This window comes from Doryrhamphus excisus, linkage group LG8 (genome assembly GCF_037039965.1).
Source record: "Doryrhamphus excisus strain RoL-2023G ecotype Guam linkage group LG8, RoL_Dexc_Guam_v1.1, whole genome shotgun sequence".
NCBI classification, from domain to species: Eukaryota; Metazoa; Chordata; class Actinopteri; order Syngnathiformes; family Syngnathidae; genus Doryrhamphus; species Doryrhamphus excisus.
Genome location: NC_136364.1, coordinates 1,983,382 through 2,009,383, shown reverse-complemented (window position 1 = coordinate 2,009,383; position 26,002 = coordinate 1,983,382). Strand labels below are relative to the sequence as shown.

The 26,002-nt window shown below is 42.0% G+C and overlaps 1 protein-coding gene across 4 annotated transcripts in view; it reads left to right on the top strand.

Annotated features, from left to right (window-relative positions):
* Positions 1-25,588, top strand: part of LOC131134665 (kinase suppressor of Ras 1-like) — a 39,311-nt gene extending 13,723 nt beyond the window's left edge. Inside the window, exons 4-21 of one of the 4 annotated variants that reach the window (XM_058080170.2) lie at positions 3,117-3,196; positions 10,230-10,377; positions 11,927-12,209; positions 15,407-15,570; positions 15,649-15,715; positions 17,495-17,578; positions 17,646-17,707; positions 18,643-18,749; positions 18,994-19,168; positions 19,417-19,474; positions 19,549-19,603; positions 19,745-19,954; positions 20,559-20,755; positions 22,519-22,615; positions 22,692-22,825; positions 22,907-23,038; positions 24,223-24,358; positions 24,980-25,588. In XM_058080170.2, coding sequence (XP_057936153.2) covers positions 10,269-10,377; positions 11,927-12,209; positions 15,407-15,570; positions 15,649-15,715; positions 17,495-17,578; positions 17,646-17,707; positions 18,643-18,749; positions 18,994-19,168; positions 19,417-19,474; positions 19,549-19,603; positions 19,745-19,954; positions 20,559-20,755; positions 22,519-22,615; positions 22,692-22,825; positions 22,907-23,038; positions 24,223-24,358; positions 24,980-25,102 — 2,193 coding nt within the window. In that variant the 5' untranslated portion in view covers positions 3,117-3,196; positions 10,230-10,268 and the 3' untranslated portion in view covers positions 25,103-25,588. The other 3 variants (XM_058080171.2, XM_058080172.2, XM_058080169.2) reach the window with 3 other exon arrangements.
* The last annotated feature ends 414 nt before the right edge of the window (positions 25,589-26,002 follow it).

Genomic DNA, 26,002 nt, shown 5'->3' with positions numbered 1-26,002 from the left:
CTACATTCTCTGGAGGAAAAAGTTGCATTTTGAAACATTAGGATGTTCTGTTTCTTCCATTGTTAATTTTGTGAAATTGCCTTTCTTTTTGCCATTTTTGCAGCAACAAATGACCTTCTCCAGTACAATTCTGTCCAATCGATGGTAACGAGGGTATAGTACCACAGTGTGTTCCTAACAATGTTTTTATGCAGACAGAGGAGGTAGTAAATATCCTCAACTTCTACACTTGACTACCATCTAGTGGCTCAAATGTGTAATGACACAATGGCCTTTCAATGATAATAACATGATAATGTTATCTAATATTGGTCGATAATCAATAGCACAATTATCAATCAGCAAAATGTGTTATTGTGACAGGCCTACACATTATTTTTAAATTTTGGGTACATATGTTTTAACAGCAAATAAAGTTGCAGTGAGAAGAATACAGTGCATTAAAACTGTAGTTACAGGTAAAGAACACAAGATGGCGACAAAAGCCCAGCATATGTTTTGCATATCACTGTTATGATATCATGATCACATGAAAATGACTTGGTGGTGGCAGAATATTTGGGAAATGGATGTATGTTTTTATTATGGCTTAAAGGCTCAGCCACTGCAAGCCAATTGAAGGTTCCGGAGCTTCCATTCAAAGTGGCTTTAGTGGCGTTCACACGTTTGCATTGTGGTTCGGTGATGCTGTGTCTTGTTATGGGCAAAGTGAGAAAATGCACTCTATTTGGTCTGAACATGCAAGGACAGTACTGTACTTTACATAGCATTGGATGTACTTATTTATGAATGATTTCACTGTTATTATTTCACAAAATGGTTCTGTAATCAAACATGTTTTTTATGACCAACAGATTCCAATCAAATCACCTATCCTGTCATAAGTGTGCGTGAATAAAAATGAAAAACAATTAGCATATTGGAAGAAGGAAGGAGACACGGCATTAAGTAATTCATGGTGCATTCATGGGCCAGCGCTCATAGCAAGATGATACTTCCATGTGATGCTGATGCTCATCACTGTGAAGTGTTAGATTGTTTGTGCTTTTACTCATGAATGATGACCTGTCAGTAAATGTGACGTGCATCTCCCTTGAAGTGCTCGGTGTGCACAGATTAGAGACACTGGAAATGTTGCAATGAGCAGAACGTGTTGCATTAATGCTGTAGTTCCACCTAAGAACCACAAGAAAGCGACTGAGTCCCATAATACGTATTGCAGCCCCCTGATCTTCATTTGACGATATTACATGATCTTTCTCAATGTTGCATTTGAAAATGAATCGATGATCATAGAATTACCACATTGTTGGGAAATTAAGCAGATACGTTTGTTTTCATTATAATGTTCTGGACCTTTCGAAGTGCTTGGTGTTGGTTCACATCCGCTGCTTAGCAAATCCACTCCAATGGCCTGAAGTCCATTATGAAGCAATAGAAAGATGAAAACAATTATTTGACTACCCTTGTTTCTTCAGTTTACAGATGGATTTTAATGCCTGGTAAAACAAAATATTCATTTGTTTGGACATTCTAGAGGACGATAACAAAAATAGCTCATAAGAGTTTCAATTAAGAGTTGCAACTTCCATGGTTTTATGATAAGGAAACAATACATCAATAGCTATAGCATTGTACTGTCCGAAAATGAAACTCGTATGACATCTTTTAGTTATCATCGTGTTTGTCCCAATAAAGCTACTTTTAGTTATACCAGGTATTGAAATCAACAGGAAACTGAAGAAACAAGGCTGGTCATGGAGGTACATTCAGCCACTGCAAGCCAGCAGAAGGTGCCAGGGCCCCACTCAGTGTGAGCAGGTATTGTTTATTGTTTATTACAGGTACAATAATACAAAAATACAGTACTTAAAAGTAATGACTATGGTAATTACTCATTCGAGCGGGAACACGACATTGAAACAACGTTGAAAACAGGTTGAATTAGGTCATGACGTTGAGTAACGCAAACACAACGTTTATTGACCGTCGGATTATGACGTAGATTTGACCCTTGGATTTTGGTCGCTTCTCAACGCTGTGTTGAAAATGTTCCAAATTTGAACCATGAATAAAACTATATTGAACTTTATTTTAACAATCATTATATTTACCTTTCATTGTCGATATGTGCCCTGCCATTGGCTGACCACCAATCCAAACCATGTTCTGTTGTGCATAAAGTGTTATTGTATTGATTGGCATTGGGCCACCCGAATGACATCTCAGGCCCTCTGCTGGACCCCCTGCAGTTTACAGAGCAAACAGGTCAGTGGATGATGCAGTCAACATGGGACTCCACTACTTCCTGCATCACCTTGAATTCTCAGAGCAAGGACCTGGAGGATGCTGGAAAAGCTTTCAGTCGGTGGAAAGATGGCGCCGTAGCAACCATGGCGAATGTGAATTCTTGGATCTGCAACCAAACGGGACATCAGATTACAAAGGACCATGAAGTCAGCAGAAAAAGGTATTGGAGCTGATCTTCTGGTCAGGAAGTGGGCAGAGAACATCAATGCTATCTCACACCCCGGACACAAACTGTTCGAACCCCACCTTTTAGGTAGGCGCTACAGAGCACCGTACACCAAAACCGTATCAGGCACAGAGACACTTTCATCCCCCAGGCCATCACTCTGATCATGACTTCAACAGTCAACAGTCAACAGTGACTTGGTGACTCCAAATTGTCCAAATTGGGTGATGTAGCGTGTTATGATGTAGTGTAGTGTTACAGTATCGGGGTGTAATGTAGTGTGTTAAGGTGTGATGTAGTGTTACGGTGTCAGGGTGTGATGTAGAGCGCTAAGGTGTGATGTAGTGTGTATACGTATGGCAGAGTTTGGAACATCTTCACCAGCTTTCTCTGTGATGAGCAGTCAACCAAACTAGAATGTGTTGAGTCAGCTGCTCTACAAGCCTCTGTCCCTGCCCTGTACACTATTTATACACACCCAAACCACACTTTTCACATACCAACACACACACACACTTGTCAAATATACCCACAGGCACACACTTGCATGGAGAGCTCAGCAGTCTTTGAAATAACAGAGCACACAAGGACAGAAGATTGAAGTTGTGCTACAGGTTTTTGACTTTCCTGTGTGCTTAAGGAAGGAACGGCAGGTGGAAAGTACCAACTCCAGACCTGGACTGACCTCAGCCTCCATGAAGCAGCTTCTAGCAAACTGAGGTAGGACATACGTTTCTTACGTGTAGTTCCCGTTCTTTTCTTTTCTGTCATCCTCATTTCGAACCATGTCAGCTTTTTTTTAGGCTTTCCGCAATTGTGGGCGTAAAGAGAGTGATTGGATCTTATTAGCAAGCTAACAGCATGTGTCATGTCAATTAGATCTTTTATTTCTATTTGTAAAGTCACCTTTTTCCGTATGGAATGCAGTAAAACCAAGCCTTCAACTGCATGTCATCATTGGCCTCATAGAGTACCTACTTTACAACATATTTGATCGCGAAAACGCCACTTTTTGTGGAATCTGGCCCTGGGACATGAACAGGCGTCTTTCTCTTTTCTGTGTGTTCTAAAGCTATAAAAACAGCTAAAAGAAGGCAGCAGGTTGATGCACGTCATGGGACACAGCCCATAGCCACATAGAAACCAACGCCACACCTTGCATCCATAACAAAAAGACAGCAGCAGTGGCAGCAGCTCCAATATGTAGCGTTACCTTTCGCTAGCCGGCTAGTCCAGTAGCTTGTTGGTGTGGCGTGGCTTGGTGTCACTACAGCAATAAAGTAGTTATTGAGTGTAATGCATATTTGCAGAACTTAAATACATGTTGCTCAAGTATCATGTTTCAAATGTATGTAACAAAAACAATATACAAAATGTACTACCTAATACTAATACTAAGTGCAAAGATTGGTTAAATAAATAAATAATCCCTCTTTTCTTTGTTCCATAAATCATACAAAGGTCAGGCAAAAGCAGGCTGGAGGAAAACTAGCTTAATGCTCGAAATCAAGGATGCCCACTACGTTGATCGTTGGTAATTTGGGTTGATCGCGCAAAGCTTTGTAGAAGTCACATGACATCAGTCAGCTGACATTAATCCCCTCCTGATGGAGGGACATGCAGCTTTCATCTTTACCATTTTGATTATGGATAAACTACCTGAGGGACAGGATGCCGAAGTCGATAACAAAAGTTTCCCTTCACTCGTTATGTAGAAAAACAATCAATTGTTGTGTCAGGAACTCAACTACAGAAATGTGTGTTTTCTACACATCAGCTTCTTAAAATATTAAATTAAAATATTATTTCATGATGAAATGGAAAATGTGCCCATTGCTGAAACCTTTAGAATATGTTTCCTTGACTTGGGCTGCATTGTCTTTGGCATCATCATTTTCACTTCTTGTACATCTGTAATGTTTGATAGCAAATGCTATCTGGATGTACGTAACATGAAGTGTATGTACAATGAACACTTAGCTTTCTGTTCTGAGATATTTGTATTATTGTATCATTATAAGTGTACACAATGTTTAAAGGAAGTCTTAACAAGAGGACACGAACAAAACACTAAAAAAACAACCAAAAGGCCCAGAAGGTAAGCCATAAGAGACAGAAATCCCAAACTGGGAGGACAGTATAATTCGACGTAAATTTGCAGTTATGAAACTACACAGGCGGCACGGCGGGCGAGTGGTTAGCGCACAGACCTCACAGCTAGGAGGACCAGGGTTCGATTCCACCCTCGGCCATCTCTGTGTGGAGTTTGCATGTTCTCCAGGTTTTCTCCGGGTACTCCGGTTTCCTCCCACATTCCAAAAAACATGCTAGGTTAATAGTGGTTAGCGCGCAGACCTCATAGCTAGGAGACCCGAGTTCAATGCCACGGCCATCTCTGTGTGGAGTTTGCATGTTCTCCCCATGCATGCGTGGGTTTTCTCCGGGTACTCCGGTTTCCTCCCACATTCCAAAAACATGCTAGGTTAATTGGCGACTCCAAATTGTCCATAGGTATGAATGTGAGTGTGAATGGTTGTTTGTCTATATGTGCCCTGTGATTGGCTGGCCACCAGTCCAGGGTGTGCCCTGCCTCTTGGGTTGCAGATCTAAATGGACTTCTTCTCCAAACTCGGACATGAATGACTGCAGCGTCCTCCCGCTTACATCTGGCACCACGGGGATACGCCTCTGGGTTTATGCAAGCTAGTTTGGTTTTAGACAATTTTAAATCGTAACAGACAATGACGGGCATGAATAGAGGTTAAAGGTTATATGCCGCATGTCCCCTGTCAAAGGCATACTCAGATCTGTTGTATGCCTAGCAGTTTGGTACAAATAGTAGAGATGAACCCCTCACTGATGGTTGCAAGTCAAGACGTGCATCAACAATGTTCACACCAGGAGGCTCATGGAAGTTTGGTAACTGACTATAAACGGAGGGTCTCACCTGGAAGTACCTAAAAAGATGGGAATTTGAAAGATGGTATTTTTCCGTTAGTTGCTGAAATGAAGTGAACGTCCAGCAGAGAGGGTTGGAAAAGATGGAAGAAATGCTTATCTGGGAAGTGCCTCCTTAACTGGGCCCACATCCTGAACGAATGCCAGACCAATGGATTATCATGTGCTTGTTTATCCGAATTGGAAGTCCCTATCCAATGAAACCCATTGAGTATCGGCTGCCTAGCACCACCAGTGAACACCAGGCAGCGCCATCCCTCCCTCTTCTTTAGGGTTTTGGAGATGGATCTCATTCAACCTGGAATGCTATACATAGGAAGATATAACCGAATGTGTCCAAAAAGACATGGAATGAAGATTGGGATGGATTGAAAGAAAGACAGAAATGGGGAAAGAATGGTCATTTTGATGGAATTGATAAGACTGGCCAAAAGTAGTGGAAACCAAACATAACTGCTTTGAAAAACGCATCTCAACTTTATCAACGTTATTATAACTTTAGAACAATGTTTGTCAAAGAAAAACTAGTCATCCAAGTAATTAAAGCTAAGACTGTATTTGGTGAAAAAAACACTTCAACTACTGAGAATATGTTAAGTAATGTCAGATTTACGGTATTTGTCAAATAAGAACATGAATGTTAGCAATACAAATAATAATCAGCATATGTCTGTATTTTAAACGATACCCCTTTGACGCAAAAAAATACATTATTTGTCACTTTACAACAATTTTACTGTGTGTAGCTTTTCGGCACTACTTTGTAATATGAGTTATTCTGTGTGTCTTAGCCATCTGAGAAGATATAATTTACAAATATATTGTTATTGGTGTCTATAACTATTTCCCAAATATGTTAGTACGTGTGTGAATGTATCAACTTTTATAACTTAACTTCAATTTCTTTGTTAAAAGGCGCTTTAAGTACATTTACAGCAGGCTTGACATACCCAATATGGCGGCGACGTTGACGTATAATTCGGCGCTAAATGTAGCGTCAACGTCACCCGAGCAACTCGCACATGCGCAACAAGTCCACTTCTCCGACTCACGAAACCAGTGGACCCACATCAGGTGCACGATTCACTTGTCGGCTGCAAGCTGCTCAGCGAATGAGTCTCGGTTCTTGAGCTCATTGGGTTTGAGTTCTCGGCTCGGCGTTAGCGAGCGAGTAGCTCAGACAGGAAGAGGAAGTGGAATGGACAGCTGATTTGAGGCAAGAAGACACTGTGTTGCTTTTTCCACGGGGTTAATACATCTATACAAATGCAGTTAGAGTAACAGTTTCACAATTAATGCCACGTTACATGCTTTTCCTTTTTATTTAGTCGCAATTACAGCATATAAGTGGACGAGTTAACAGACGAATACCCACGAGTCCCTGTTCAGTAAAAAAACTCGAGATTTGAACAATTCGGTCAAACTGAACCACGACTACCTCAAAGGCTCCGGTGCGCGGTTGAAATGCCGGGAAGGCAAAGCTGCTCAACTCTCAACAACAATCTGGAAAGACTTGCTGAGGTTGGGAGGGAGCGAATGTGGGAGGAGAAACCAGGAGCGTGATAAGAGTGTGTGGGTGTGTGTGCTTGCGTTACAACACCTGGAGTACGACGGACTTCCTGTACATCCTGCCGACATGGTAAAGTTACTGCATGTTTACTATTCCCCTGTAAGGGCAACAAAGTACTTCCTTGTGCTGTACCCGGCACTCTTGTTGTGTTTGTTCACCTGTCTGCCACTTGCGTACCCGTCTTTGGTCGAGACTATTTCTATTTGCTTGTTGCTGCAGGCAGACGCTAAAAAGCGCCCGCCTGTTTGTGTGGACTCTGACACCCCCAAGTCCATCTTTCCTCCTCTGTTTACCTGAAAGACTCTTTGTGTGTGTGACAAACTAATGATTAACATAACAGGTGGTATTTTTAGTACAAGTGGCTGCTGTTTTCATCCATGTAGTTTGCCTTTTTAGTCTTTCTTCCCATTCTGACTGTTAGAGAAGTAATGACACCTGAGACATGCCCAGGCACTGCCCGGGTGTTGGTATGCTCTGTTGCTGCAGAGTCAAGCCAAAGTCTTTCTTATGCTTGCTGGCAAAATATGCCTGCTGTTAGCATGGACTGTGCTTAACTGGACAGAGCCAGATCCCTAATATTGTACCTGCCTACTTTTGTTGAAATAATAATTGTACACTTTCTGTAAATCCTTTAAACTTCTCATTTATCACTGTGTTGTCTGCTATATGATATACAGTAAAGTCTCGTTATATCGATATTCTCGGGAGTCGGAAAAAATACCGATATAACCGGACTATCCATATATCCGATCCTGCGCCGAACTGCATTAAAAGTGGGCGGATCTTTGATATGGCATGTAATTTTCTCCTTGAGTTCATGGATTGCGTATCTAGCATGCTTTTGTACTACAATACATTTTGTACTACAGTAAATAAAAATAAACTTACGCTGTAGTGATTACCGGTTACCGGGACATAATTCACCCCGGAACTATCGATAGGGAAGGTGTTGCCACCCGGAGGGGTAGGCACGAGGGACGGGTGTTTTCCGCTGTGTGTGCTGCACTCTGGTGGTGGAAGTGTGAAAAATAAAGTTGACTGGAAGCAGCCGTTCGCCGTGTTCTTTTTTGGTATTGAAATCCTTAAGCAAAGATTGATTTAAGCTGCTTTTGTATCGATATAAGCAGACCAAATTGGCTGGCGGGAGATGAAAAGGGCATCCTAGTAACCGGATTATCATAATAACCGTGTATCGTACTAACAGAGCTAATTATATCATAAAAGACTAGAAATTTGCCGGGAAATGAAAATAGTATCGTAATAAGTAGTAATTCGTTTTAACCGATATCGATATAACAGACTTTACTGTATTCACCTGGAATGGCTAATCCTAACAGGGGTGCCCAAACATTTTCATACCACTGTATGTTAGGATACCCCGCCTCTCGCCCGAAGACAGCTGGGATGGGCTCCAGCACCCCCCGTGACCCTCGTGAGGAAGAGCGGTAGAAAATGAATGAATGAATGATGAATGTATGTTAGGACTGGGCAATATGGACCAAAACTCATAGGTAGAATATCCAAATATGTGTGTAAAATTTTATTAAAATGTAAACAATCCTATAGAACAATAGCCACAGCAATAAAATAGTACATTATCTTGAAATAAATATATAAAAAGTTAAATCTAATGTGCAATCAAACTGCAGTCACTGTAATCTCTACAGCCGGGTTAGCATCATTAGCGCTCTCATGTTCCCCATGACGACAGACTGTTAACATGGTTGATACCGTCTTTATACAGAAACCTTTATACGGTCTTTTTCGCTCTTCACTCCCATTATGCAGCCTCTCCACCTCAATATCTCCGCGGGGATATCTGATCATTTGGCGTAGTGAAGGGATACTCAAAGCTAACAGCTGTTCCCAAGTGTCAACAATAGTGCAAGCTGTATGCAACATCCATAGCTGCACACTTGCTTAAGGGGTGGGTAGGCACAAAAACATTACGGAAGTAATAAAAAAAAAAAGCATGATTAAAGACTAAAAACGCCGCAGGAGACACGGAGCTGCCATAACTAGCTTGCACTTGGGCGGCGCCATCTTGAAACATGAGCCATCCGCATTAAACAGTCTGTATTCATATGAACCATATGCTTGTTTTGATATGGTGCTTAACATTTAAAAATATATAGATATATTGCCCAGGCCTACTGTATATATCTAGATAGCATATACAGAATATTACTTGAAATTATTTTAAAATTTTAAAAGAAACACATTTTTATTTTGTAGTGGTTCACTGCCTCGATCATTTACATGCAGCAGAGGTCCTGGCTGTGGTGGTGGTGGACTGTCACCGCTGTGGAATATTTACAGTAAATTGACTCTCCATAATAATGTCAGCATTTGTCCCAGGCCTTCCTATTATTATCCAACCATGCATGGAAACAGCAGAATCATGGAAACTGCAAAACAGCACTCAAATGGGGACAACCTAAACACCTAAACCTAATAAAAAACAGAACAAATCCTGAGCAAAAAGAGGTAAATCGCTGTATTGTTAAGTGAGGTGATGATTTGTGACTGGAGTTGGTAAGATAGTAGTTGGACTGCCAGTGTCCTGTGAGGTCAGTTTTGCTGACTTTGCTCCAATACACAGTGTTGGCTCGCAGCGTTACTACTTCAGCTACATTTCCGGGTCGAGTGATGGTAACGTGTCTGTTTCCCGCATCAAATATCTTGTCAGCAGTGAAGGTACTTTACTCATCAAATACACAGAAGCTGCATTTATCTAGGCATTTTTACATTTTCATAATACAGCGGAGTTTCTGCTGCGGTCCGAGCGGTAACCTTAAAGTGCTCCTTAAAGTGACATGATGTACCAGTCCAGGCTGACAGCGAAGGTAAAGAAGTGTAGAGGACTTCATGTCGGCAATCTTGACAAGCTATGGAAATACCTGAATATGTTTCCTTCAATTCAGCTTTGACTTCACTTGGTATATGTTATGGTTATGGTGTGGTATGTTGTAAGTTATAGTCTAATATGTTGGATTTTTTCAAAGATAGTTGACACGAGGGTTTGGCAATATTTTTCATATAGCGACATACCAGTATAGAGTCTTCCAATGATTAAACATTTTTATTAGGAGTTATAGTAGGAGTTGTACGGTGGATGAGTGGTTGTTTGTATGTTGATGCACTTTGACTTTTTTCTGTGCTTTGTGTACTTTTTAACACATAATAAAACCATAATAGAGATTGTTGGTTCCTTGTGGCCTGCAGGCTGCGGCAAGGAAACTCTCAGTAGACGCTGTGCTGCAGATGCCCATCGGTCAGGTGGAGGACACAATGAAACGTCTGGGATCCAACTCTGATGATCGCTCTCGCCTCACTGCTGCCCTCTCCTGTCTAAAGAGTCCTGCAGAGATAGGTGAGCCAAGACCATGATTGGTTTCATACTTTAGCTGGAAGTCTTCTTTTCCCAGCCAATAAATCAGAAACTGAAACTTATTTTTCCTAACCAATACGGGAACTTCCTGCTTCTCAAGACTGATATGATACTGATAACATTTTTACATCAAATTTTTTATTTCAATTTCAGTGTAGTTTGTGTACAACTGGAGGTAAGAAGGATGGAATAAATGAGGATGTGACCAAGTGTACCCGTTGATGAGTCCTAAGGAAATATCATGACAAAACCTCTTATCAAGCGGATCAGATTATAGAGCCCAGCAAGGTGCAACCGCGGTGGCTGATAAAGCTTTTGTGTGTACTAGTGTACCATCGTGGAGCATTTGGCACAACTAGGACACAAAAAAGGTTTGTTTACAAGTGAGCTTGGGGGGGGGGGGTTGTGGCAGCTTGTTAATGTCACAGGAGAAAAAAGGAGTGTTTAATTTGCTTCACTGCACAATATGAGTAAGATTGCCTCATTGGTCTGTTTTTTTAAAGGAGACCTATTTAGCTCATTTTGGGTCTGTTGTATTGAGTTATGAACTCCTATAGAGCAGCTACACACAATAACCCGCACACAACGCTTTCTAGATCTTCCAGAATTTGCACCTATTCCAGCTGTATTTTATTGGCTTTCCAAAACTGGAATAGTTAATTTTTTTCCACCCACAGCCCGCCTGTAATTGGTCACACTTAAAAAAAATAATGTCTTAGATCGATTGCCTTTTTTTGTTTTGCATTTTTTTGTGTGTTTTTTACTCTTAACAAATTATACAAAAAAGTTGTAAATGGAATTAACGGGTTGAAAATTATGATACCGGGCTGCACGGCGGTCGTGTGGTTAGCGCGCAGACCTCACAGCTAGGAGACCGGAATTCAATTCCACCCTCAACCATCTCTGTGTGGAGTTTACATGTTCTCCCCGTGCATGCGTGGGTTTTCTCCGGGTACTCCGGTTTCCTCCCACATTCCAAAAACATGCTAGGTTAATTGGCCACTCCAAATTGTCCATAGGTATGAATGTGAGTGTGAATGGTTGTTTGTCTATATGTGCCCTGTGATTGGCTGGCCACCAGTCCAGGGTGTACCCCGCCTCTTGCCCGAAGACAGCTGGTATAGGGTCCAGCACCCCCCGCGACCCTGGTGAGAATAAGCGGTCGAAAATGAATGAATGAATAATTATGATACTCTCAATGACTTGATATGTGCATGTATGCATGTGTTTGATCTGCTCGCCTCTCTCTGCCACACAGGCTGGATGACAAGAGGGTTCACTCAGCATCTGTCTGTGTGCATTGGTTCTATATAAGCAGTGGAAAATGAATGAATGCAGTTGGAATGGCATAGGTGACAACCTACGTGATACGTCTCAAAAAATATCGTCAAATATATCGAGAATTATCTCCAAGTAAAATGTGTTACCGGGACAGACATAACATTTGTATCATTAGGATATTCAATGGAGCAATTAGTAATCTAAGTGTAGGATACAATTGTATAACTTCTGTTTGTTTCTTTAACCCAAGGTGGAGACGTGAGGCTCGACTCTCAGCAGCCCGTCAGCCATGGCCGCTTGATATCCGTATCTGTGGTTCCGAGCTCGGATGACAACTCTCCTTACGTACCTACTGAGGAAATGGTTGACCCCTTCTCAGTGGAGCCACCGCCAAAGTCTGCCAAAACTGTCCATACACCTCCGCCACCTTCCCGGAAACTGTTGCAACTCCTGCCTTTCTCCATTGCTTTGACACGAAGCAAGAGTCATGAGTCTCAGCTTGCAAACCGCATTGAGGAGCCTGCAAAGCCCAAGTAAGTTAGAAGTGCTGCACCTATGCCAATGTTTGTATTGTTGTTGGATGGCAGCGTCCTCTTAAAAACGCTATCCATCTATCCTCATCCACCATTTCTGATCATCTCTCTCTCTCCTGATGTCATCGTGATGACCCCCAAGACGTGTTATATCTTCTGGTGTCATCAGATTGTCTCGCTTAGCAGATTGCATTGTTCTATTTCCAAAACTGACCCAGCGACAGCGACATGTTTTCCTGGAAGCTAACATGACTATTTGTCTGGACGAGACACAGCGCCTCACGCCACTACTGAGGGGCCACTCCAAAACAATGCGATAAGACACCAATCAATGCAAGAATTCAAGTTCTGGTAATGTTTAAAACGATCAAAATAACTAAAAGTATTGCAAGTTTTTTAGACTGCAGATATGTAATACTCAAAATAGGTCAGTTCCATTATGTGCATTGTTAGCTTCCTCAAGCTAACTGTTTTTCTCTTTTTAGAACACACAGAAAAGAAAGACGTGTGTTCATGTATCACTTAAGGATCGTGGGTGATTCTTTTTAAAAAGTACAGTTTTCCTTTCAAGGCATAGTTGGGATTTTTGATATGAAGTTGGATGACATGCCCATCAGCAGTGTAGTGCATCAACTGTGACTTTCCCCACTCTTTGTCGGATTTTGGTGTTTAAGAAAGTAGTCCGTGCACAAAACCGGTTTCCACAGAAAGTGAAAAGGAGGTCAATGTAAAAATGAAGATTTCCCAATCAAACTGAGCAGGTGAAAGGATGATGTCGTTGTAGATCTTCCTTTTCTGTGTTATTTTCTCTCCTTTCCTTTTCACGGATCACGACTGCTGTGACGCGAGTGGTATAGTCACAATTGAAATGATCTCCAAAGATGATGCCGACTGGTCATTATCTGTGCTGTAAATTTGCCATTTGTAGTGCAGTTCGGTATCACTTTGGATTGTGCTAAAAGGAATTGTTCCGTAGTCAGATACGTATACTTTGACTTTCAGTGCAGTAAACACTGTGAAACAAGTGATGCAAATGTGAGCAAAAGTTGACAGCTGGTGATAGGAAGGTAGAGGAAATAACAGGAGTGATTGGGAGGTCTTTATTTTCTGATGCAAATTGCTCTTTTCAACGCGTACAGTAAAGTCTCGTTATATCGATATTCTCGGGAGTCGGAAAAAATACCGATATAACCGGACTATCCATATATCCGATCCTGCGCCGAACTGCATTAAAAGTGGGCGGATCTTTGATATGGCATGTAATTTTCTCCTTGAGTTCATGGATTGCGTATCTAGCATGCTTTTGTACTACAATACATTTTGTACTACAGTAAATAAAAATAAACTTACGCTGTAGTGATTACCGGTTACCGGGACATAATTCACCCCGGAACATAATTCACCCCGGAACTATCGATAGGGAAGGTGTTGCCACCCGGAGGGGTAGGCGCGAGGGACGGGTGTTTTTCGCTGTGTGTGCTGCACTCTGGTGGTGGAAGTGTGAAAAATAAAGTTGACTGGAAGCAGCCGTTCGCCGTGTTTTTTTTGGTATTGAAATCCTTAAGCAAAGATTGATTTAAGCTGCTTTTGTATTGATATAAGCAGACCAAATTGGCTGGCGGGAGATGAAAAGGGCATCCTAGTAACCGGATTATCATAATAACCGTGTATCGTACTAACGAAGCTAATTATATCATAAAAGACTAGAAATTTGCCGGGAAATGAAAATAGTATCGTAATAAGTAGTAATTTGTTTTAACCGATATCGATATAACGAGACTTTACTGTATATTGTTTTGAGAAGCAAAACGATTTGCTTAAGTGACCACAGCAATTTGTTGGAACTACTTTCCTCAACACCCTAAAACTGACCAGGTCACCATTGATACACTACACTGCCCAAAATCCTTTTTATGCTTTTACCACTTTCATTCTGAGAGGAGAGGGTCGTTATTGGATGGCCCGGGCAGGCTGCAGCCGGATACACACGCACCAAACCAGATTAGCGGGTGTCTTTTTCAGACGTGTTGCTGCACGCCCACTTTTGTTGTCTTTCACCTTCAGAAGATTACCTGAGGGAACTGCAGACATGTCTTGGATGCTTGATGGTCGTACCTTGGCAGCCATGCAGGATGAATCTGTGGCTACTGTGATGTCTCATGACATGGCGCTGAGGTCCGATACAGTGTGTGTGTGCCTCCACAGTGTACCTGCATGTATCACGGAACAGCTACTTTCAAGTAGAGATGCACAATTGAGATGCAAACCGAGTCCGATAACAAGGCCCGTCATGATAATTGACAAATTGATTCATCGAACGACAAAAGATAAATTGACTTGCACAGGCAGTCATGTTGGTATTCTTCATCACTCTTTCAGGCCGGATGACAGCATACGTCAGCCAGCATACGTCAGCCAGCATACGCTAACATGAATGACAGCACAAAAGCAAATGCCACACTCCCACTGTGGGAATATTTTGCTTTTAAACAGAATAAACTAGGTGATCACAGAGATGTTGCATTTGTTCAAAAGTATTGAGGAAGCAGGGGAGTACGACCAACTTGTATGTGTAACCATTGAATAGTTCTTTACTATCAATACATGTTTAATGATGATGACTGGACTAATCATTTCAATGTTCCATTCTGAAAAGGCTATTACCAAGATAGTCATAAGGCACATAAAAGTACAGAAACAACCAAAATGCTGCAAAGCCACCATAACAAACGTTCACTTTCCGAGGAAGACATTTTGTGAGCTAGTTGCACCAAATGCTCCGTGATGAGGGAAAAAAACATCCACCACACAAAGAAGTGCTACGGTGTTTCAAAAGTGCAAAAGGTTTGCCAAAGACCTCCGTGGCGGTACACCTGCTGCTCCGAGCGTGTACCCGAATACAGTGCACCTTGCTGGGCCCCAGCAGGGAGCTCCTCCCCTCTATACTCTGGTAGTAGTGATGTGCTAGTAGTCATGTCATGATATTTGATTAGGACAAATCAACATGTAGACTTGGTCACAGTTGTTCCAGTCACCTCGGAGACACCTAGGAACTGTTTTACACCGTGATGGAGTAGGGTACCCTTTAGGTTTGGCATTGAAACTTATTAATTTAACCCTCCCTAAAATGTGTTTTTGGCAGTTTAGATCAAAAAAAATTTTTATTATAAATGATTTTGACAGCTATGTCTTTGCAGGTCCAACAAGAAGAACAAGGCGTTGGCTGCTCTACAGCTCAATGGCTTTGGCAACAGTCCTGAGGATTCAAACCCACGGTCTCCCCCTCTGTCTGCTCGCACACACAGCCCTGTCCCTGTCTCAGCACCGTACTTCATGACGGCTGCCCCCACCCAACTGGACAGTGAGTCACCCAGCGATGATATCAGATATTTCATTGGAGCTCGGCTCTTCATTCAGTGCATGATGGTGTGTTTCACAGACCTTGCTGTGCAAGGCACTTCTCCTCATACAGTAAGGCGAGATATTGGCTTGGCTGTTACACACAGGTTAGTACCTGCCCCCCTCCCTCACGCTTCCCAAATCACACTGCAGTCAGTGTCATGAGACATAAAAGAATTTGGAGATATAACAATTTCTTCTATTATACCCTACATCGCTTTACATACACTCTTCACGGGTACGGATGTCTTATTCATTTTGGACTGTTAAGGATTTGAACCATACTGTGCATATAGAACCCTTTTCACAAAGAAACATTAGAATTTTCTCCAGTCCACACAGCAACAAAATTATGCACACAGGTTCAAAAATATATGAATAAATGAATGAATACTCACTGAGGCTGTACAGCGGTCGTGTGGTTAGCGCGCAGACCTCACAGCGAGGAGACCAGACCATCTCTGTGTGGAGTTTGCATGTGTGGGTTTTCTCCGGGTACTCCGGTTTCCTCCCACATTCCAAAAACATGCTAGGTTAATTGGCGACTCCAAATTGTCCATAGGTATGAATGTGAGTGTGAATGGTTGTTTGTCTATATGTGCCCTGGGATTGGCTGGCGACCAGTCCAGGGTGTACCCCACCTTTTGCCCAAAGACAGCTGGGATAGGCTCCAGCACCCCCGTGACCCTCGTGAGGATAAGCGGTAGAAAATGAATGAATGAATGAATACTTATTGAGAACGCAAGTGTGAACACGTGAACACAAGACCTCCCCAATCACTTTATGTCCATGGAAGGGACACTAAGATGATGACAATAACAAATATAATATATAATATTATATATAATAACAAAGTTTAAAGTGTGATTGAAGTGTTCTACTATTAAAGAAACTGGTGTTAGACAAATACAGTAAAGTCTCGTTATATCGATATTCTCGGGAGTCGGAAAAAATACCGATATAACCGGACTATCCATATATCCGATCCTGCGCTGAACTGCATTAAAAGTGGGCGGATCTTTGATATGGCATGTAATTTTCTCCTTGAGTTCATGGATTGCGTATCTAGCATGCTTTTGTACTACAATACATTTTGTACTACAGTAAATAAAAATAAACTTACGCTGTAGTGATTACCGGTTACCGGGACATAATTCACCCCGGAACTATCGATAGGGAAGGTGTTGCCACCCGGAGGGGTAGGCGCGAGGGACGGGTGTTTTCCGCTGTGTGTGCTGCACTCTGGTGGTGGAAGTGTGAAAAATAAAGTTGACTGGAAGCAGCCGTTCGCCGTGTTCTTTTTTGGTATTGAAATCCTTAAGCAAAGATTGATTTAAGCTGCTTTTGTATCGATATAAGCAGACCAAATTGGCTGGCGGGAGATGAAAAGGGCATCCTAGTAACCGGATTATCATAATAACCGTGTATCGTACTAACGGAGCTAATTATATCATAAAAGACTAGAAATTTGCCTGGAAATGAAAATAGTATCGTAATAAGTAGTAATTCGTTTTAACCGATATCGATATAACGAGACTTTACTGTATTGTTAACCTTGTATGCTATCTTTTAGCTGGATTGACATATTCAGTTCATTTGGAGCATAATCCTGATACATACAAATATATATTATAATTTATACTATTTCCATGCATTAAATACAGTACAAATGGGCCTATTTCAGACATAATAGATAATGGTGATTAATTAGTTAAAAACTGATTAATCCAATGATAATCATTTGACAGCCCTAATAAAAAAATCTTTCCACCCTAGCAAGACCATTTCAAATAAGTCATTGAAAGCCTAAAAATAATGAGCATAAGAGGCTAAATGATTCAGTAAAGAAATGAAATGTCATTGATTGTATGTGTCCATACTTTCAGGTTCTCAACTAAATCTTGGCTCTCCCAGACGTGCCAAGTGTGTGGCAAGAACATGATGTTTGGTGTCAAGTGCAAACACTGCAAGTAAGACGCTTCATATCCATCCTTTGCTTGTTTGATGGTTGTCATACTTCAATTTTTCTCTCTACAGATTAGCGTGTCACAACAAATGTACCAAAGGTGCCCCATCTTGTCGGATATCATTTCTCACATGTAAGCAATGTATGAACGTAGTCATTCACACTTCCTTTATGCCATCAGCTCACATGTTCCAGAAGGGACAATGAAAGACGGGAGAATTAGTCACATCAAGGGATTTTAGCCAACAACGCTTCCTCAGTGTGGGTCACCCAAGTAGATCAGTTTAACCTCCTGTTTCATTTTAAAACAATTTTGCTGATTTTTGGTTAAAAAAATTAAACTTGTTTTAGTGGCCAGCCTGATGTGACGCCATACCAATCAATCTGAACATTAAAAATAGCTGAACTAACCCAAAATTAAAAAGAATGCTCCAATGAGGCAAAGTATGCTGCTCTACGATGAGGAACAAACAAACCTCATCGATCACACAAAAACCTTATCAACCACCTGAAACGCCAGCGCCGCAGCTTTTGAAAAGTGCAAAAGGTTTGCCAGAGTTGCATGGCGTCACATCGGTTGATCAGATTTTTCTTCTCATTATTCCACAGAAAACACACCTAATGTCCCCAGTTGAATAATTACTCATAATACGTCATAATACAAGTACATTTAGGCTGTACTGTCCCATGCGGGTCTGGTATAGTGTACTGCTTGAACCTCTAGGTATTACGTATACATTTTATAATTGTGCGTGAGGCATAATTAGGGATAAAACAATGGTAATTGAAGAGAGAAGGGGCGTGGTGGAGAGCAAATCCACTCTAATAATTACAACATCCATCCATTTTCTATACCACTTGTCACCATGAGGGGGGGTTGCGGGTATGCTGGAGCCTATCCCAGCAGGCCGTTTCCACCCACAAAATGTGAAAAAGAGAACAGAGTGGTATTTGTTCAACTGTGTCAATAGTTGTAACATATTTGCAGCAGCAGCACAAAGTCAAGTACAGGAGTGCAGACTTCCTTCTGTGTACATTCACCATCTTCCTGTTTTATGTCATGTGTAGTGCCAAGGATGCGCAGAGCAGAATCGGTGCCCTCTGATATCAATAATCGAATTGATCACACAGCAAAAGTCCCTCTGCAGTTTGGCACGCTACCAAAGGCCAAAAGGGTATGTATAAATTGGGCTGTGCAGATATTTTTTTTACCGTCCTTTTGTTACTGAAGGCTCTGTCCCATTGGGTTGTTTAACAATTCTGTATGAAAAACAAAGACATACGTTCTTTATTGGCCAGCTTTGGCTAGCCATTGTCAGTTCTCATATTCTTGTGGCGTTATTTTATTATTATTATTATTTTATTTATTATTATTTTAGTCAAGGGTTACCGATTACAATTGCGTCTGTTTTCTCACAGGAGCCTCCTGTCGCCCCCGTCCAGCTTGACTCCAGCAGTAACCCCTCATCAGCCACCTCCTCCACACCCTCCTCCCCAGCACGTTCCCAGCAGAGTAACCCTCCCAGTGTCAGCGCCACACCCCCACTTAACACATCACCTCAGTCTTCCCACCATGACAGCTTTCCCTTCCCAGGTCAGCCCACTTTACACGCTGGATAGTCTGTTTTTGGAGCCGAATGAGTATGATGGGGGTGTCATTATGATTACTTGGCCCCGCTTCCACCGACCGAGACAAAGATACTGCATGACTGACTGTGTTTTTTTTTTTTATATTTCAAAACTGTCAGTTGATCCAAACCACAAAAATCAGTGACACCCCGACAGGGAACAGCCAGAAGAAAATGACCTTTAACTTATTTCTGTTCCCCCTCCCACCAACAGATATTTCTGATTCCGTATGTTCTGCTGGTCAGCAGTCTGACACCTCCAATGACTCTGGGTAAAAGCACACACAAGTAATGCAACCAAATTTATTATGGGTGTGTAATATTATTTTTGGAATCATTTCATCAGAGAATCCCAGAGCGCCACCACACAGATGCAGGTAACTGCAGACGAGCAAGGACAGGTGAGTAGTGGCAGTGGAAGTTACACTAAAGCACAGTCAGTGGTTATGTTCATAATCAGTACGTATCTGATTGACATAACACATTATTCATTCACACTCTGGTGGTACGGAGTTTCAAGCCTTCACTGTCTTTGGTTAAAGTCCCAGGACCAGGAGGCAGCGGTCAAGTATCTGACTGAGGATGACTTTGATGAAGATGGACTGGAAGATCTGGCCACTTCCATCTGCCGTCGTGGTACGGCCGGGCGTTGGAGGCGGGGCATCCATTCTAAGGCTAGTCAGACCAGTGTCTACCTGCAGGAATGGGACATCCCGTATGAGGAGCTGCAGTTAGGAGAGATCATTGGCAAGGTGAAAACCAACATACTTTATGTCTTCCATATTACCATGACAAGATGTCATATGCAACTGCCATCAGCTCTCATCGTTCACTTAAAGGAGTCTTTCTAAGGAATGGACTCGTTCGCAACCTCTGCTGTAAAGACATGAAAAAATTATTATATTTAGCAGTGCATTTGTGGACTTGTTTACCTACCTTGGTGCCATGGTGTTGTGTCCTCAAAGTCTGCTTCCTCTACGGAAGGTGTGTCAGTGCGATGGACAAGCCTGATTATGTCCTCAGTTGAGGTCAGCAGGCCTTTGTTCCCTTTGTACCCACTGTGGACAGTGGGTACAGTGCACTGCCTCCCCTTTCTAAGGTGTTGAATGATTTGTCAGAGATGACCGAAAATCATTCTCAGTAAGCTGCACTGTCTGGCCCGGAGCTGCTTCAAGACTCCCACAAGCCATCCATGTTCGGTATCACCTCTGCTAGCTTGCTATCACCATCGCCTAAAGGCAACCATATATATAATGCCATCATTGCCATAGCGCCAAAGGATGCTGTGGTTTGTGTCTACACAGACATACTCTATTACGTCTGCGTGTAAAAACATGAGTGGCTTTTGTACTCCAGGGTCGTTGGGGGAAGGTGTACAGGGGTCGCTGGCACGGCGAGGTGGCCATTCGCCTTGTGGAGATTGACGGCAATAACCAGGAGCACCTAAAGCTTTTTAAGAAGGAGGTGATGAACTACAGGCAGACCAGACATGAAAATGTCATCCTATTCATGGGTGCTTGCATGGCCCCGCCCCACCTTGCCATTGTCACCAGGTAGGAGGGTGCACTGATCAATTCTTTCAGTTAAACACATACTGTACACTTGGAAGTCACACTTGTGATTCGGGATGCTCCGATCGATAGCCCACCCATCGGTGTCAGACGATTTCCTTGAAGAAGCCTGCGATCAGGATATGCCGATAAATACCACAAAAGCCAACCACCTGTGGCTTGTACTGTTGCAGCGTGTAGTCATACCTGCAATATCCTGTCTTGTCCTAACGTCTTGGTGATCTGTGATAATGTGATGTGACAGTATGAACGGTCAGTTCGCATTGACGTACGTATCTGACCCTTATGTCATTAAATGGCATAGTGAGTCAAACATTTATATTAACTTGTTAGGAACATTTACTAAGTTGGACATAGACACACATAAGATAAAACATAAGATAAACAACATTCACACAATCAGCTGACTCATATGCTCATAGAAAAGTACTGGCTGTTATGAGGTTAAATTTGGACGTGCTGCATGCTTGTCCTGTCTAATCAGAGAACACCGCTGGCCTTTTATTGGCTTGCAGGGAATTTCATCTCCAACAGCGTGTATTGCCGTCCTTACCGAGACTAATACTGACTACGCAGTCATGGAAAGGTGTGGTTTATCGTGCAATGCTTGAATAAAAGTAATATGAGAAATATGATCTCAGGGAAGAACTAAATTTGAAACACTTCTATGCTACGTTATGCTAGCCATAGCATTTCAGTATGTGGAATCAAACTATGGAATGGATTGAGTAAGGAAATCAAACAATGCACAACGATGAGCCAATTCAAGAAACAATACAAGCAGTTTATGTTTGCTAAATACAAGGATGAAGAGTCTTGAACCAGTCATGATGTGCTATATATATCACTATATTGACACTTACTATGGTACCCATTATGGCATTGGATGCTCATATCACCTCCTACTTCGGTATGTGACAAAAAAAAAAAAAAAATTAAAAAAAACCTTAAGCCATATTCGGAAAGCAGGAAGTGAACAAATGTAACAGTTACTGATTGTAAAAGTACCAGATGGAGGGGTAGGATTTAATAAGCTTTGCTTCTTCCTACTCCTTTTGGACATGTGGAACTGAGAACTGATTATGGGATGCACTCAATTGTAATCTGATGCATGTTCAAATGAAATAAAACCATTACCAAGTACCCATAAAGTCGTTGGTTTTAAAAAGGTGTTCGTCAAGCAGCTCCCAACTCCTGCTTCCGACATCCACACACACCCCTTGGGACTGTTCTTCATAGTCACTTGCACGGAATCATTTGGTGAGAAAATATTGAGTCAAGAGGCACAAAGTCCTTGAAATTGCCACAACCGCATTAAGGAGAGCACGCTAGTAATGTGCGAATCGATAGTCAGCTATTGATACTTCCGATGCCAACTCTTAATGCTCTAAAGTCGTGAACTCAGCAGCGATACTTTTGACACTTCAGATATCAATTATGTCCTACTTTGTTTTTTCTGACATTATATTTTAGCTTGGCTCACTCATCAATTAATGACTGATGTATTCTTTATGCTACAATTTGAAATACTGTACACTACTTTTGAAAATACCACAAACAGTAGTATCAGATCGGTATCATGGTACCAGCCTGAATTAGACCCAGTATCTGATGAAAAATGACTGATATGATATGGCATTACATGATTGACCCACACTACCTTGGCTGTCGATCTTGTGATCAACCTAATGATTGACACTACATATTCAGTGATGATGCTGCATACCTTTTTTATTTTTCTGCAGTTTCTGTAAAGGTGTGACTTTATACTCTTTAGTAAGAGAAAGGGGTCATTTGTTGGACATCAATAACACCAGACAAATTGCACAAGAGATTGTAAAGGTAAGAACCATCCATCTGCAGAATGGCTTTTTTTAAAAAACTGTTAATAATGTGTATATTTCTATTTCTTCCACAGGGCATGGGCTACCTGCATGCCAAAGGCATTGTTCACAAAGACCTGAAGTCCAAGAATGTGTTCTACGACTCAAGCAGGGTGGTTCTAACAGATTTTGGTCTATTTGGGATGTCCGGTGTCGTACAAGAACGCAGGTAAGAATGAAAACAAAACTAACCGGCGAATGGCTGCCGATTTAATTGTCTGTATTTATTCCTTTATGCTTGGGTGATTAGAGACAAGAAGGTGCTAAGGATTCCTCAGGGCTGGATCCACTATCTCTCGCCAGAGATTGTTCGCAAAATGAGCCCGGAGGTTGAAGAAGACCAGCTGCCATTCTCCAAAGCTGCTGATGTTTACGCTTTTGGGTATTGTTGCTCATTTCATACAATTTTTGTTGAGGAAAAAAACGTTCTACAGATTTGGTGGATTGGTGCCGAGTCTGCATTGAATCTGGTGAGGATGGAGCTGGTCGAGTCGAGCTCCATTCCTACCTTGTGGTCATGACCTGTGGGTAGCGACTGAAAGGACAAGATTGAGGGTACAAGCGGCCAAAATGAGTTCTCTCTCTAGGCTGACTGGGCTCTCCCTAAGAGATAAGGTGAGAAGCACTGTCATCTAGGAGTGGTGCCTCCCGAATGTTCAGGCCACATTTCACCGGTAGGAGGCCTCAGGGAAGACCCAGGTCAATGTTGGTGAGACATGTCTCTCAGTTGGTCTGGGACGAAGCCACCCGGGTGAGGCAGCTCTTGGCTTCCCTGCTTAGGCTGTCGGCCTCGCGACCCGGTCTTGGATAAGCAGCAGAAGATGGATGGATGGAACTTGAAGACCTTTTGTCAGATGTCGAGTGAAGTGAAGTCCCTGTTGGGAGGGCGGCTGTCACCAGCGTTTGCGTTGAGAGAGACGCAGTAAGGGAATAGAAGGTGGAAAACTTCAGAGAGAGAAGTGATGATAGTGGTTCAGGCTAGTCACTGTGGAACCTTTGGGGACTGGAACAATGGTGGACATGTTCATGCATAGCGTGACGACCAACTGAGCGAGTTAGGTGTTTTTAACCATCTGTGGAGCGCAGTCCCTCAGAGCTGGTTGTCAGGGCAAGCCGTCTTGCAATGGTTAATCCACTTCAGGGACCTCCTCACGTGGACTAAGCTGTCAGAGAAGCTTGGAAGCATTGAAGTCCCCCAGCTGAGCACCATAATCACCAGAGTTCAGCTCCTCCAGAGCAGTTGCCATCACGTTGAGGTGTCTCGCGGGAAATTTTAGATCTCGCGCTCCAGCTCAGGCTCCTTCCCCACCAGAGAAGTAAACTTTTACTGTCCACAGCTGTGCTTCTGTAGCCGAAAACTGGACCGCCAATGTCCCCGATTTCAGCCGCTACCCACCTCATTCTGCACCACATCACTATAAATCTAACATTAAAACATTGTGACTGTCAGAAGATAAACGAAAAGAATAAATGTTTAATAACTATGCTAGCGCTTCCTACAGCTAACATGTTGGTAAATATTGCAATATTCTTAATCGTGTTTTGTTTGACTTGATGTTTTTTCAGCACAATCTGGTATGAGCTGCACTTCAGAAATTGGCCCATGACCAACCAGCCTACAGAAGCTCAGATCTGGTTAGTGGGTAGCAGTGAGGGCATCAAGAAGGTGCTGGCCGACGCCACTCTGGGCAAGGAAGTTTCGGTGAGTCTGAAACTGAGGAAACTAGCATTGTTTTGTTTTTTTTTTTTAAAGGTGACATACTCATTTTTGGGCCCTTTGTATTGAGTTGTGTGACGAATCGCAGGGCGTCACCACACCATTTCAAGCCGTGGTGTCAAAATAACTACGCCACAGCTGCTAAAACAGACAAGACACTACCAATGTATAATGCAGAATATGAACCAACTACTATATGTATGGGAGATCGAACCATGTGATTTCCAACCATTTACACAAAAGGCAAAAAACAGCAAAGCTGACTCGGAAACAAAGTTACAATTATATCCACATCTACTTGCTAACTGCTAGCACGTGTAGCCCGTCCTCGCATAGAGGCTTAATAGTTAAGAGGATGCTCACTCTCTTTTGTGTTCATTTCATATAGAGCCAATGCACACATACAGATGCAGAGTGAACCCTCTTGTCATCCAGCCAAAGATGGAGTGGGCGTGCTTACACTTATGTCCATTTATCCTGGGCTCATCATTACCAACCTATTTTTTTAATCATTTGATAAATCGATATATTCATTATGGTGACAGGCCTACATGCCCTCATATTTCTCAGCTGTGTCATCATGTTATCCATGTGCTGCCACAACAGGAGATCCTTTCTGCCTGCTGGTCCTTTGCAATGGCTGACAGGCCATCCTTCACTGAACTTGCCGAGCTACTGGACAGGTTACCGAAACTGAACCGCCGCCTGTCCCACCCTGGACACTTCTAGAACTTTACTGGGCAACTTGGGCATATTCAAAAAGGGAGTATGCAACCGGGGTAAATCAACATACGTTCATGGAAAGAAAGAGGAATTTCATAAGAAAAGTAATGAAGCCGTATGATCATGTACTACTACATTGCTATGTACAGGAAGTGACTTTTTGTACTGTGACTGCTAAGTTTGTACAGCTATGAAGTAAGGTGGACTTGGATTGTCTTCTTTTTAGTATGGAAATGTTTTGTTATTTATGATTAGGCCTCTCATCCCTCCTCTTTCTGTCATTTCAATATTCAACCTTCATCCTGCTCCTGCTACACATGATCACCGCGATTCCTCCTGGGATCCCAATATTCCTCTATTTATTCCCCTTATTTATTCTTCCTCTTTGTCTTCTCTGGTTTCCTCTCTTGGGTTGGGCTATGGGTTATGATCATCATTATGGATGACTCTGAAATATTGTGGCTATAATGCCATTAAAAGAAACTGTTCTTACCAAGTGCTACATAGAATTCTGTTCGCAGGACCGACCACCGAAAAGCTAAACAAATATCGACTTTCTATCTCATAATAATTTGACTTTTTATCTCGTAATTTCGACTTACTTATATAAAAAAAAACATTGACTTTTTATCTCGTAATTTTCATTTTCCATGTCATAATTTCAACTTTTTAATCTCATAATTTTGACTTCTCTTTAAAAAAATCTACTTTTTATCTCGTAATTTCAATTTACTTATCAAAAAAATCTACTTTTTAATCTGGTAATTTTGATTTTCAATGTCATAATTTCAACTTTTTGGCTCATAATTTCGATTTACCATTGGGATATATTTTTTTAGTAGCGGAAACGGGCTTCCATAGTATGATACCATAATTACTTCATAATTATCTTGCACCCATAATTGT